At 33.6% G+C, this 14,215-nt stretch overlaps 1 protein-coding gene across 1 annotated transcript; it reads left to right on the forward strand.

Moving 5' to 3' along the window:
* Positions 1 to 2,436: 2,436 nt before the first annotated feature.
* LOC145562455 (calcium-dependent mitochondrial ATP-magnesium/phosphate carrier protein 2-like) lies at positions 2,437 to 10,551 on the forward strand. The gene is made up of 4 exons (XM_081622746.1): positions 2,437 to 3,585; positions 8,581 to 9,366; positions 9,479 to 9,569; positions 9,950 to 10,551. Exons 1-4 carry the CDS (start codon positions 3,165 to 3,167, stop codon positions 10,125 to 10,127), a joined length of 1,476 nt encoding a protein of 491 aa, XP_081478872.1. The 5' UTR covers positions 2,437 to 3,164; the 3' UTR covers positions 10,128 to 10,551.
* The last annotated feature ends 3,664 nt before the right edge of the window (positions 10,552 to 14,215 follow it).

Below are 14,215 nucleotides of genomic sequence, written 5' to 3' on the forward strand. Positions count from 1 at the left end.
TGTCTCCCAAACAGTCAGGAATTCAAATCCTAACATACCCTAAAAGGTGTAAAGTCCAAGGATTTTAAAGGATCATGGGCATAGAGGAAATGAGATCCCCAATGACGGGCTACCCTCCTCACAAATATTATCTAGTTTGGGTTAACATTAAATATGAAGCACAAATTAGGCCCTGGTTACTTCACCTTACAAAATTAATACTTCGTATTTAGTAAAAGTCATTTCATTTCAGTAAAAATCAGTAATTTTAAAGAGAAATATAATAGAAAGTCAGTAAAAAAAAAAAATAATTCTAGTTCAGTAAAAACAAGGTGAAGTGTCTTTTATTCAAAAAAAAAAAAAAAAAACAAGGTGAAGTGTAAGAATGACAACGGATCGGATGTGGCTAAATCCGAATCCGATTCGTTTAGTAAACGGTCCCTGATCTCGGATTCGTATTCGAAAAATTCGAGTCCGATCCGACTCATAATTTTTGGATCTGAATCCGGTCCGTTTATTCGGACCTTGGAATGATCCGACTACTTTTTTTTTTATTTTTTTTTGTTTATTTTTTTTATTTTTTTTTTTGGTAATGTATGATATACCTATAATTGCCTATATTGTCCCTAATAAACTTTATTTTTTATATCATATTGGTGCGTAAAAAATAGAAAAAACATAGGATATAAAGTCTAAACATAATATATTTAAATTATCAATTTACATAACAAAAATTTGCTACAAACAAGCAAGCAATTGTCCCAATGCAAGTTATAAAGCATATCCTCATACTCATACTCAGATCGGATTGAATCGGATTCGGTCGGACTTTACGCAGTGTCTAAATCCGATCTGCCTTCTATTTGAATTCGAATTATTTTTAAACGAATTCGAATCGGATTTTTTTTCTTCAGATTGGGTTGGATTCGAATCAAATTCGAATTGAATTGCCATCCCTAGTGAAGTGAACAAAACTTTAACTTTAATTGAATTAACTTTATCTCTAGAAACAATATATATTTTTTTTTAATAACTAGAAGCAATACTCTTGATCCCTCAACTTGAAGCTACAGGTTAACATCATTAAGATCGAGAATATCAGAATATGCCACCCTAGCAACATCTCCTACATTCCACAATCTTATTTTCCTCCATCCCTTTTCCTTTTTTCTCAAGCAACCAAAATTATTAATGTAAAATTAAAAAAGCTAATTTTTTTTTTTTGAAACGACAACAACAATAATGAATAACTATGGCGCATAGCACCTACTAACTCCGTTTTTTATTAGTTGACACATTTTGACTTTAGCTCTATTCGCATACCTTCCTTTGACCATATTTTGTGATTTGTATGTAATAAAAATTATAGTCAAGTGTGATCTTGTTAGATTCGTTACAATGTATATTTTCATAATATTCACTTTTTATAATTTTTGCTTGTAGGTAATTAAAAATATTAATGATTTAATTTGTGCATTGGCAAACGTGAATAAAAAAACGTGTCAACTAAAAAGAAATCGAGGAAGTATATCTTAGCAAACATATAGGATGATATTATTGAAATTAAGTTAAAGTTTGTCAAATGAAAGTGGGCTAAGGTGGAAGAGATTTTGGTAGAACATATGATGACAAAAAGTACCACTACGTGCATAATAGTACACAAAAAGTACTATTAGTCTATTAAGATAACTTATGCTTAATGATACATTATACATGCATAACAGTACACATGAATGTACCAATAATCCAATATAGCATAATAGTACACATGAATGTACCACAGGACCATGGTAGAAAAACACATCAGACGAAAAAATAAAAATGAAAACTTCAAAACGCCCTCCTATATACATCTATAAATATTACTAAAATAGAAACCGCTGACATCATATTGTCCACATAACAGATTTATAAGAAAAATTTTCCCGCCTAAATAAAATCTGACATCATTATATTTTCTTTGGTTTCATTTCAAATTTAATTTCTCCTCCTCTCAATTTATCTATACTCTTTAATTTATTTATTTTTCTTTTATCACCAACTATTGGTATCTAATACATCTTCCCTTATGCTTCATAGAATAAAATACTTTGATGTATATATGTTTTCTATTTTCCTTTATATATTTCAAGTTTAAAATCATTTTTTATTTGCTTAATTAAAATCGTATAGTAAAAATCTAATTTTTTTTTATATATGCTTAAATTTTCATATTCGGTTTGTTCTTCTTCAAAATTAATTTTATAAAATTAGCATTTACAACTAATGGCTATGTCTCAATAATTTTATAAAATATATACTCTATATTTCAAAGAAATTGTGTATCACACGGGACTAATCTAGTGTTTAATAAATAAATGCTATGCGCATATATGCACTCAACAATAATTAATAATACTTCTAATTAATAAATAAATAATCAAAAATAAAAAAATCTGAAAGCATAGGTTTCCTTGTTTCTCCCCCCATCTTTGTGCGTCATACATACACCTTACACTGTCTCCGATCAATCAGCATCACAATTTCCACATTCCCCCTTTTTTTTTCTCTCTCCTCTTCAATGCTCCTTTCTCTCTCTTCACCGTCAATTCCTCCCTTCCTCCGCCGTCTATGACCTGACCTCCTCCATTGTTCCCGGCGACCTCGTCGAGATCCCACCTCCCTCCCGCCATTTCTCCTCACCTTCAATTCACCCCTTCATTTTCCTTTTTTCCAAACCTCGGATTTCGACTTGGGTCGTTCAATTCATTGTCTGTTTTCGTGTTTTGGTAAGGGTTTCAAAAGTCGGAATTTAGACGATTGCTAACTGGAATTCGAGTCGGTTTACTGTTGAATCGATTTCGGATTGTTGTTGTTTTGAATTTGATTGAGCGGTTAAATTTAGGTCATGATTTTTGATGATTACGAAAATTGGTAGGTGTTTGTTGTCATTATTTATTATTATTCAATAAAGTTAACTCCATTTGACCCTTTAAATTGAAAGAGTCAAATTTTGGAGGAATTAGGTTTTTTTTGATCCTTATTCTTTGGGAAGTTTGAATTTGGAGTGACATTGAACTGGGAAATTGTTTGACGGGTTTTATTGCAATAAATAAATTGGGGTTTTGTTTTGTTATGTTAGATGTGTTACAGTATTAATAATTTGTGATCAACAAGTAAAACGAAATAAGGGAATTTCTCTGAATATGGAAGGGAAGATTAAGAAAAATAACGATGTGAAGAGATGTGAGGGTTGTAATCCTGTGAAGAAACCGGGGCCGGTTTCGATGGATCATGTTTTGTTGGCTCTTCAAGAAACTAAGGATGAAAGGGAACTCAGGATTCGTAGTTTGTTCAGTTTTTTTGATAAATCGAGTACCGGGTTTTTGGATAATGTTCAGATTGAGACTGGGTTGTCTGCGCTGCAGATTCCATCGGATTATAAGTATGCTAGGGATCTTTTGCATGTTTGTGATGCAAATAAAGATGGGCGGGTTGATTATGAGGAGTTTCGGAGGTATATGGATGATAAGGAGCTCGAATTGTATCGGATTTTTCAGACTATTGATGTGGAGCATAATGGGTGTATCTTGCCGGAAGAGCTCTATGATGCACTTCTCAAAGCAGGTAAACTAACATGTTTATCTCATTGTATATGTTTAATTGTGGTGCTTTTATTCTGTATGATTGGTGATATTATTGTGCATAATTCGAAATGGGCACTGTGCTTCAAACAGAAGACAATCAAAAGACTATTTGTAAACTTGTTACGATTCTTATGTTTCACTTATCAGGCATCATCTTGGTATACATTATGTTTTCTCCGTTTTGATGTATAGTATATTGGCCTTACGATTCCGTTTTTCTTGGCAATTTGTCATTTTTGGTATTAATTAGTATGTATCTATTTCATAGGTTTTTCTTGTTAGTTGGTATTTTAATTAGTGATTGTTATAATGTCGGTACAAGGTTTATGCATGAGGTCTGGGCTGAAAGTTGATGAGTTAGGTTTGAGTTTTGTATATTTGATGTAACTGCGATGGAAGAATTTCTGTTGTTTTAGCCAACTCTTGAATAGTGGAGCATATTCTTTTTAAAAGAATTTGTATTCCTTGTCACTATCATCAATTGATGAATTCAATAGTGTATTAAATTGATTATTAAATAGCTTCATAGAATTGTTCCATACATTTCTCAAATGTAATGGATTACTTAAAAATTTATGGCATTGATTTTTAGGAAATTTATTTCTTAGTTGGGGAGTTCTTGTGCGAAGATTAATCATTTATGGCTCACCCTCATAGTTTTTGGGTGAAGGGTGGTTTATGTGCTATTTGGATTAGCCTCATGGAGTTTCCATGCTTAGAATTAGATTTCTTAAGTGTTTGACAATGGTTAACTTAAAAATAATAATGAGAAATATTACCTTTAAAGTTTTATTGCCGATTTGTGGAGCTATTGTTTGTAGGATCAATTTGTTTTTAGTTTTTTTTTTTTTTTTTTTTTTTTTTTTTTTTTTTTTTTTTTTAAGTGTGGTTGATTCATTTTGAACTCTTGAGGTCTTTGTAAAAAATGCAAGATGTCAATGGTTAGTATAATGCTTCAATAATTATATCTGTTGTTGAACTGTTGAAAGTTGAACCGTACATTACTTATATCCAATAGCAGTTAAGTGTACATGAGCATTAATAACCTGATCTGGCATAGTGGGTTTGCTACTAATTTCCTTCATTAAGGCACAGCAACTTATGCAGTTTACTCAACTGAGTAGCTTACGTTATTTGATAACTGAAGAGTGTAAGGGTAGCCCTTGTTTTTTATTGGAAAGTCACTGTAATAGTGACTATAGTATTGTGGATGGGAAGAGTCGCTTATGCTACGAGTTTTAGATATGGGTAGATATGATAGGCTGATAGCATCTGAAATGCCATATGCCCGTGTCTCTAAAATTGTGCACATGATATAAGTATTCATATTTGTATATATGCTGTTTATGCTTGTCTCCAACAATTACTCTCATAATTACAATTCCAATTTAGAACATATGCCACTTGTTTGATGAGAAAGAAAAAAGAATCATATGAAATGCAAAAGGATAAAGCTGAAGTAGTTACTTTGAATGTTACAAAAAGAATTAAAAAACGTTATGACTGAGCTCCTAAGTAAAACCTTGGCAAATAGCTTACCACCGTCCATTATGCTCTAGTGTTACCTAATTCGCTAGTATGAGATTCGGTATAGATTTGGGATTTGATACCTAATTTGTTAAATTGGGCCGAAAATTATCAAATCACTAGTATAATTCGCCTTTATCAATTTTTATTAGGGGGGTGGGGGAGGTGGTGAATTAGGTAACAATGTACGTTACATGACAGTGAGCAGTGCAATATCATTCACGGAGACATTAGGGCAACGAAACCTAATCAAAGGACTGCAAATGAGCTCAAAAGTCTTTTTACAACGAGCTAGAGAGAACCACTCCTCTTGTTATCCCCCTGCAAGGATCACTATCTTGCACAATTACTTGCACATCACCATAATGTTTTTCTAGCCATTTCCAATGTCATTTTCTTTGTTGCTCTTGCACTCTTGCTGCTATTTTATCGGATAGCTATGCTTCTTAGTCACGCAGGTAGGTATGTGCCTGTGGTAACTTCAAAGCTCTTTGTTCATCTCTTGCTACAACACCAATGCCAACTCTACCATTGTCCAATGTCCATATTACCATGTGTCCATATGGACCATATTTACTGCAGATCAAGTTATCATGATTTGGAGGACGTCAACTTGCATTTTTTTAGCTCAATTTACCCCTAGATTATAGAAGACTTTTGCACGACTTTTGTTTTAACTAGGTCATCTAATGCTAGTCATGTTTGGAGAGCTTTTCAAATTTGGCTTATGTCACAACTTTAGGTGTTAATAGCTTTGATGAGGGAAAATATGTAAACAAATATTTTTAACGGTATGAATGTCTGCACATTATTTTAAAAATTAAAAAAAAAAAAGACAATTAACATTAATTAGGATAAATAAGTAAAAAAATTCTAGTGGGTACAATGTCCAAACACTATTCATAATACTTATTTCAAACTTTTTAAAAGATTAGGGTGGCTAACGTGCACGCCATATCTAGCTAGGTCCGCAAAGTTTTTACGATTTAACCTTATACCATGACTTTAGTTGTTGGTAGAATTGATAAGGGAAAATATATAAACAAATTTTTTTAGGGTTATTAATGTAAGCGACTAAGCGCACTATTTTAATGAGTTTAAAATAAATAGACAATTAACATTAACGAGGGCAAATAAGTAAATACACTTTTTAAAGGGTATAATCGTCTAACCACTATTTATTAGAGTTAACTCACACTTTTTAAAAGGTAGGGAAGAATAGGGATAAGGATAGGAATGTAATTGTTTTCTGGTACATAAGCTAACTAGTTTGCTAGTGCTTGTTAAAATCTTTAATTGTTTCTCCTCTTCTCTCTTTTTTATACTCCCTCTGTCCCTAAATATAGTTCCCATTTGGAAAATAACACGGGAATTATGAAATGGAGGAGGAATTACTAAAAGTACATGGAAAAGCCAAATTGATAATCATTTACAAAAAAGAAGAGAGAGAAAATTACCTTTTTACTTTCTTCAATGAGAAGAAATATTAAAGTAAACAAGTGGAATAATGAAGTACAAAGAATAAGAAAAATTAGAGGGTAATTTTGACACTTTACCTAATAAAGACCAAAAAAATGAGGGTAAATGGGTGATTTCCAATGAACATTAAATGGTAAAAAAGGAAATAGGAACTATTTTTAGGGACGGAGGGAGTATTATTTACCCATCAATAAGTGGTTAATGATGATGGTCAACTGTAAGTTAAATTGTTGGGTTTAGATCTCATGTTAATGTTGGGGCGTCTAATGACCAACACTAAAAAGATTACTTAAGGCAACATATATCTTATAAGATTCAATTTGCACCGGCCATTGAGTATGCCACCAGCCATTGAGTATGCCTTATGGAAAGGGAACAAAAATGTAGAACCATTTCTTGCAGCATAATTTGGTTTAACTGGTTTCACTTGCATTCAAAGATCTTGAGGAATTGCTATATGAGAATATTGCTGATTGCTAAGATGATAGTCATCATACCGTAGTTTGCAAAGAAATCTTTTTATTTTATTTTGTTTATTTATTTTTTAAATTTTGGGGGAGATGTAGAAATCAAATGTACCTCCAGTTTGGTATGGGATCAATGCTATTTTGGAGTGGTGCTGCTATAGCAAAGCATGCAACTTGGACTGGATTGGTTCATTTGGTTTCCTTAAATTAATTAATCAAAGCCTTAATACCATAAGTGAGGACGGTTACATGAACAAAATTTGATTATTTCGTATAATCAACTTATACCATAGAATCAGTTCATTTGGTTTCCTTAAAAAAAAAAAAAATTATATCATAGAATCAGCTCATTAGTATTACGATGAACCACTATTACCTATTCTATTCATAGTTTACCTTTTGAGGATACATCTTTAGCTGAAATCATACTAGCCAGTACTAGTAGCCGTTGCCTTGGTCATGGCACAGCTTGGTTTATGATTTATTTTTCTCCCCTCTCCCCCCCCCCCCCCCCCCCCCCCCCCGGTTTCTATTGCTCTATGTTTGGATAGCAATTATGAAAGGAAAGGCAGGGGTATAAAGAAGGGTAAGGAAACAAAGGAGAGGGAGAGTGTGAGCTTCTATTTTCTTTCCAATATTGGAAGGATTTGGTTTATTAAAGAAGAAGGAAAATGAATCCATTTCCTCCCTTCCCGTCCTTCCATATGCTATCCAATTAAAGAAGAAGAAATAATGAATCCATTTTACTCCCTTTCCGTCCTTCCGTATGCTATCCAAATAAGGGATGATAATTTCCCCCTTTTCTCTTCTCTTCATGTCTTTCCATTTCTCTCTATCCAAACTCGGTGTTAGGGTGCTTGAGATCTGCAGACTTTGCGTTGCCGTATAATGTGAGAAACTGATAGATGTAGAGATCTGTGGATATGGCATCTGGCGTTTTCATTGAAATTTACATATGGAGTATAAATCATTATATCCATTCAAATTAACAAAACTTTTGATTAAGCTTTGGCTGAAAATCTCACATACTCATGAGTGTTTTTAAGTTAAGTACATGGAGAAAGGGTGGGGAACACTTTTTAACTGCTCCTTTTTAGCTCATTTTCTAGCTTTCTTTTAACCTTCAGGTCAGAGCGGTATGTTATTCTCGTCATCTGCTTATGTTTTTTTTTTTTCCCTTCAAAATCTTAGCTGTTAACAGGTATTGAGTTACAATTACAGTGAAGTGCATTTTCTGCCAGGAGTTTGTGCTGTTTTATAAGCTTTTCCCTTCTTTTTGCATTGAGTTGACAGATGATCACTAGTTTATTGGAAGTATAATCCAAAATCTGTAAATTAAAGATAGTATAGAATGGGAGCATATTCAACCTACATGTGATAGTTTGGGTCATACGAGTAGTCATAGAGTACATATCATCTTGAAGAATGTCATGTCCCTACACCTATTAAATTGTGTTTGTTTGCTGTTCATCCTATAAGCCACAGCAGTCTTTCTTATGTAGGGATCGAGATCAATGATGAGGAACTTGCTCTGTTTGTTGAGCGTGTGGATAAGGATAATGATGGTGTTATAACCTTTGAAGAATGGCGTGACTTCCTTCTACTTTATCCTCATGAAGTAACAATTGCAAATATCTATCATTACTGGGAAAGGGTCTGCCTTGTAGATATTGGCGAACAAACTGTTATACCAGAAGGAGTCAGCAAGCATGTTCATGCTGGCAGATATTTAATTGCAGGAGGTATTGCAGGTGCTGCGTCCCGTACCGCTACTGCTCCTTTGGACCGTTTGAAAGTTGTTTTACAAGTTCAGACAAAGGATGCTCGTATTATGCCAGAAGTAAGGAAAATATGGAAAGAAGGGAAAATTCCTGCATTTTTTCGAGGTAATGGATTAAATGTTGTGAAAGTGGCACCTGAAAGCGCTATCAGATTTTACACATATGAATTACTTAAAGGAGTCATAATGGATGCTAGAGGAGGAGAAAAGGCCGATATTGGTGGTACGGGTCGCCTTGTTGCTGGTGGTCTAGCCGGCGCTGTTGCACAGACCACAATTTATCCAATTGATCTTGTGAAGACGCGGTTGCAGACATTTGAATGTCTGGATGGAAAAGTTCCTAGAATAGGTACATTAGCAAAAGATATATGGGTGAAAGAAGGGTTACGAGCTTTCTACAAGGGCCTTGTCCCATCTCTCCTGGGAATAGTTCCTTATGCTGGCATTGATCTTGCTGCTTATGAAACACTAAAGGATTTGGCTAAAATACACATTCTCAAAGATAGTGGTAAGCTATTAATTCTAAAACTGGTGTTTTAGCTCTCAGAATTGTTAGTTGCTTAAAGTATTTACTTATTGTTAGTTCATACTTCAAATTGAACATTTTATAATCTCTGTAGAACCTGGACCTCTTGTGCAATTGGGTTGCGGAACTATATCTGGTGCTGTGGGAGCAACTTGTGTCTACCCATTGCAAGTTGTCAGGACAAGGTAAGTATCCAATTTCATTGCCAAACCTTTTCAATATATGAAATGGTTATTATTTGTTGGTTTGGATATACATGTTATAATGTTACTAGAATGTATTATCCGCTGATTTGGATATACATTATAATGTTATAAATCTTGTTATGCAATTAGAATGGTAGGGGGAATAAAAAGGAAGTGGAGGCAAGTGAAGAGGAGGATTAGCCGCCACACCTCACCCCCTTGGCCCTTTTTCCCCTGGAATGATTATCATCTTAATATAAGGATGCTCATTTTGTTTTTCTTCTAATTTTGTAACAATGTCATAATATGATCCCATATGATGCATAGTTACAGATCCTAATAGAAGTTCTAATAAACCCTAACGTGATTCCTGTTTACAGAATGCAAGCTAGCCAGTCAAAAGCTGGGATGTCTGAGGTTTTCTGGACCACATTTCAGAAGGAAAGATTAAGAGGATTTTACAAAGGATTGTTTCCCAACCTTTTAAAAGTGATTCCATCTGCAAGTATTACTTATCTGGTTTATGAGGCCATGAAGAAGCGGCTGGAGCTGGAATAAGATATAGCTTTGCATGTTTTCCCTTGACATGGCTAACAAATCGGTATGATATTGGCAACACTGATGCTTCAATACATGGATGACCAAGAATAATGGTTCTTATTGAGTTGATATATGATTGTTTTGATTAAATACATACCCCAAAGTCCCTTCTAGATTTCGTGGTAGAATTGTCTATTAGTGATTTGAATATCTCCATGCTCAATTAATGTGTCATCATGATCGTTGTATGATCAGCAGTATAATAGAAACAGCTGATTACCAATTTTGTAGTCACTTGAGGAAGTCTGCGTTCATAAGAACAGCAAGTGTATTCCACCCGTCTTTAAATTCGCACTGCTTAAGTGCTTTATAGACAGCTTTTATGCCTCGTCTTAAGCCCTTGTTGGTTGCAGGCTATAATTGATTAAATCTTCATGCCTTTTACTTTTTTGGTTTCCATAGGAATTAAATTCCCATTGGGATGGGTTACTTTCCTTTTGAAATTCTATGAAAATGATTTTGCTTGTTTGGTTCACGTAGAAATTTACAATTGCTATAAATTGACACGGGAATTGACTTACCAAGGGGAGGGGGGTAGTAACAGGGTAAGCCAATTACCATGTCCTGTTAGGGGTTTTTTTAAGCTCATATTATCCTCTAAAAAATGACTTCAAAGTGGGGTTAGAGAACAAAGAATCCAACGATCCAACGCTAGGAGCTTTTTACCAAAAGCAGGAAGTAGGGGTGTCCATTATTCGGATAAAAACCGAAATCCAATCCAATTCAAACCGAATTATCAATTCGGATAGGATTCAAACTTTAAATTGGATCGGATCGGATTGACGGATTTTCGGATCGGATCGATCTTGTTCGCATCCAAAAAACCGAAATACCCGAATTATGAAAGCGTTATTTTACAAAAAAATATGTAAAAGTTTTGGGTGAGTCGGACTCATGTGAGTCCAACCGTGCAAATAGAATAAAATAATAGGTTAGTATGGTAAGGTATTATGTTTCTTTAGTATGATAATAGGTTAGTTTGATCAGGTATTAGGTTTCTTTTGTTTGATAATAGGTTAGTATGGTAAGATACTACTCAGATATAATGTTTCCTCTGTTTGATAATAGGTTAGTATGGTAAGGTATTAGGTTTCTTTCGTTTGATTATAGGTTAGTATGGTAAGATATTATGTTTGTTTTGTTTGATAATATGTTAGTATGGTTAGGTATTAGGTTTCTTTTGTTTGATTATAAGTTAGTATGTTCAGATATTATATTTCTTTTGTTTGATAATATGTTAGTATGGTCAGGTATTATGTTTCTTTTGTATGGTCAGGTATTAGGTTTCTTTTGTTTGATAATAGGTTAGTATAGTTAGGTATTAGGTTTCTTTTGTTTGATAAACTGGACTCACATGAGTCCGGTCTCACACAAAACACTTTTAAAAAATATTGTTAATATTAATCATGTTAAACTATGTTTATGATTATAACAATATTAATCATTAAAACCTATGTGTTTCAATACTTGTATAAATCATGTACTACTATACTTTCAAGAATTGAATTGTAGTATTGCAATTTTATTTTTATAATCGCATTAGACCCAAAAAAATTATAATGCGGATTGGATTTGGTAAGTAATTCGGATCACATTGGATTTGAAAATTAAAAACCGAAATTTATTTCGGATCTGATTGGATTTGGGCTAAATCCAAACCGAAAACCGAATGGACACCCCTAGCAGGAAGACATACGCCTATACAGAGCAATCTCGAGGCTCTCTCCTCATGTGTTTGCTCTTCAACCTTTCTCCCAAATGAAAGAATATCTAAGTTACTCCCATAATCATAATTTCTTTAGATGTAGAACAAAAATAAAAGTAGCATCCCTATAGTAGCATGGGAAATTCTCTATCTCTAATAGCTTGAATCTTCAAGGATTCTAATAATTTTCGCTAGTATTAAATTGTCCTTAAATGGTACCAACAAAGCTTAAATTACGTTTGTTGATACTAATAGATTTCTTTGTTGGTATTGTGATGGTACCTTGTAAGCACAATTTAACACCAGCGGGCATGAATAGAGTCATTAAAAACTCAAGCTATCAGAGGCTAAGAAATCGTTGATGTTAGTGGAGTAGAGGTTTGATGAACAATGTTGCTTAATAAAGCCTTTATGGCAAAAATAGGTTGGATTAATTTCAAAACCAAATGGTTTATGGGTAAATATCATCAAAGAAAATTCCTTTACAATTCTCCATTTTTTTAATTAAAATTCCCAACCAAATAATTCTCATATGACGGCGGAGAATCCTAGCTCAAAAGGAAATTTTAAGAAAGGATATTTGTTGGAAGTTAGGATATGGAAATGATAATTCCTTTGGGCCATCTCTTTTTTACTCCTAGGGTAACTAACACGCACAAGGAATTCCAAATTGCGTACATTTCATGTTATTATTATGATGTAAACTTTTTATTATTTCAATTTATATATATATATATATATATATATATATATATATATATATATATATATATATATATATTGTTTTAAAATATATATATTGTTTTAAAATTAAATATATGTTGTTTTTATCCTTAAAAAAAAATTTATTTCGTATTGGGCATTCTTTTGTACTTATGGAATACAAATTTTTTATTGTTTCATATTATTTTAAAATATGTATTATGTTATTTAATTATGTATTTCATGTAATTTTACTATACAATAATGTTCTTACATCAATTTGATCATTGTTATGTATATCATATTATGGACGAATGTTAGTTTGTTTAGTGCATCATGCTATTCAGTATAGTATAACTCTTATGTTATTTGATAGAAAACTTTTTGTTACATATTATTATATGTTATGTTCACCATAAACATCCGTTTCAATTTTATTCTCTATTTTATTTAACTACTTCCTGTAAAATAAGTTTAAACAAAATACTTCCTCCATTACATATTATGTGCAACAATTTTAAAAAACTGAAGTTACACATTTTGTGCAACAAAGTAAATATTTCCATTTATGGTAAATTTTTTTGCGTAAAAGGACCAACCTACCCTTACTTAATATCAATAACACACCTTAAATGAATAATATTATATGTTATTAACATATTAACCTACATTAATTCATTCATGATTTACCGTAATCCCAATCTCTCTCCTCCCTCACAACCACATCCACCACCATCATCACCAAGTTTTCTCTCACCTCCCTTTTAGCCGTCGCCGCCGCCGCCACCACCACTTCTACTATATTTCTCACTCTTCTCTCATAGCCACGACCTAGTCCAAAATTCCCCACCCAGTCGGCCACCCCCAACATCAAATCCACCTGAGCACCACCTCACTTCGCCCGGTATTTCCAGAAATCCTCCAGCCACCACGAGTCATCGTCCTTTTCCCTGGTCAAAGTAGCCGCCGACTCCTTTTTCCCTTGTTATAGTCGCTGATTCTCCTCAGAATTGAAACAAAATTGATTTGGGTTTGTGGTGGCTGTGGGCTGGGCGAGGTTGGTTTTGGTGGTTATGGAGGGGTTTCAGATCTTGGTTTTGGTGATTGGGTTATGGTTGAGGTGTTGGCGCGATTTGGATGGGGTGAGTTTTGGGTAATTGGGTTATGGTTGTGGTGTTGGTTTGATTTGGCTAGTGGGGTTTCGGGTCATGGTGGTGGTGAGAAGGTGGTTACGGGATAGGGTGGTGGTGGTGGTAGATTCAAGGAGAGGGTGGATGTGGGTGGTGGTGGATGTTGTTGCTGGTGGGTGGTGTCGATGAGAGGCCATGGTAGGTTGTAGTGGTGGTTGATTAATTTTCCCCTTCTCTCTCCTACCCTTAATTCCAAACTCTTCACTTTGTTAATCAACAATTCAACATTAACAAATTTTGTCTTGAAAAACGTGCAACAAGGTTGTTGCACATAATGTGTAACGGAGGATATAATACAAGTTTTTGGCAGAATAATACAATGTTTAATTAATATAATAAACTAATTTATATTTAAAAAATAACACCAAGTTTAAGCATATGATTTACACTTAGAAAAATCATATGATTTAAATCAAAATAACACAACGTGTAAACAAAATAAATAACAA

This window comes from Chenopodium album, chromosome 10 (assembly GCF_948465745.1).
Source record: "Chenopodium album chromosome 10, dcCheAlbu1.1, whole genome shotgun sequence".
NCBI classification, from domain to species: domain Eukaryota; kingdom Viridiplantae; phylum Streptophyta; class Magnoliopsida; order Caryophyllales; family Amaranthaceae; genus Chenopodium; species Chenopodium album.

What these genes read in the sequence shown, in the direction of transcription:
- LOC145562455 (XM_081622746.1), top strand. Translation starts at nt 3,165, where the DNA reads ATGGAAGGGAAGATTAAGAAAAATAACGATGTGAAGAGATGTGAGGGT. An exon ending in TGATGCACTTCTCAAAGCAG is followed by an intron (nt 3,586 to 8,580) that starts GTAAACTAACAT and finishes TTTCTTATGTAG; the next exon opens with GGATCGAGATCAATGATGAG. An exon ending in ACACATTCTCAAAGATAGTG is followed by an intron (nt 9,367 to 9,478) that starts GTAAGCTATTAA and finishes TAATCTCTGTAG; the next exon opens with AACCTGGACCTCTTGTGCAA.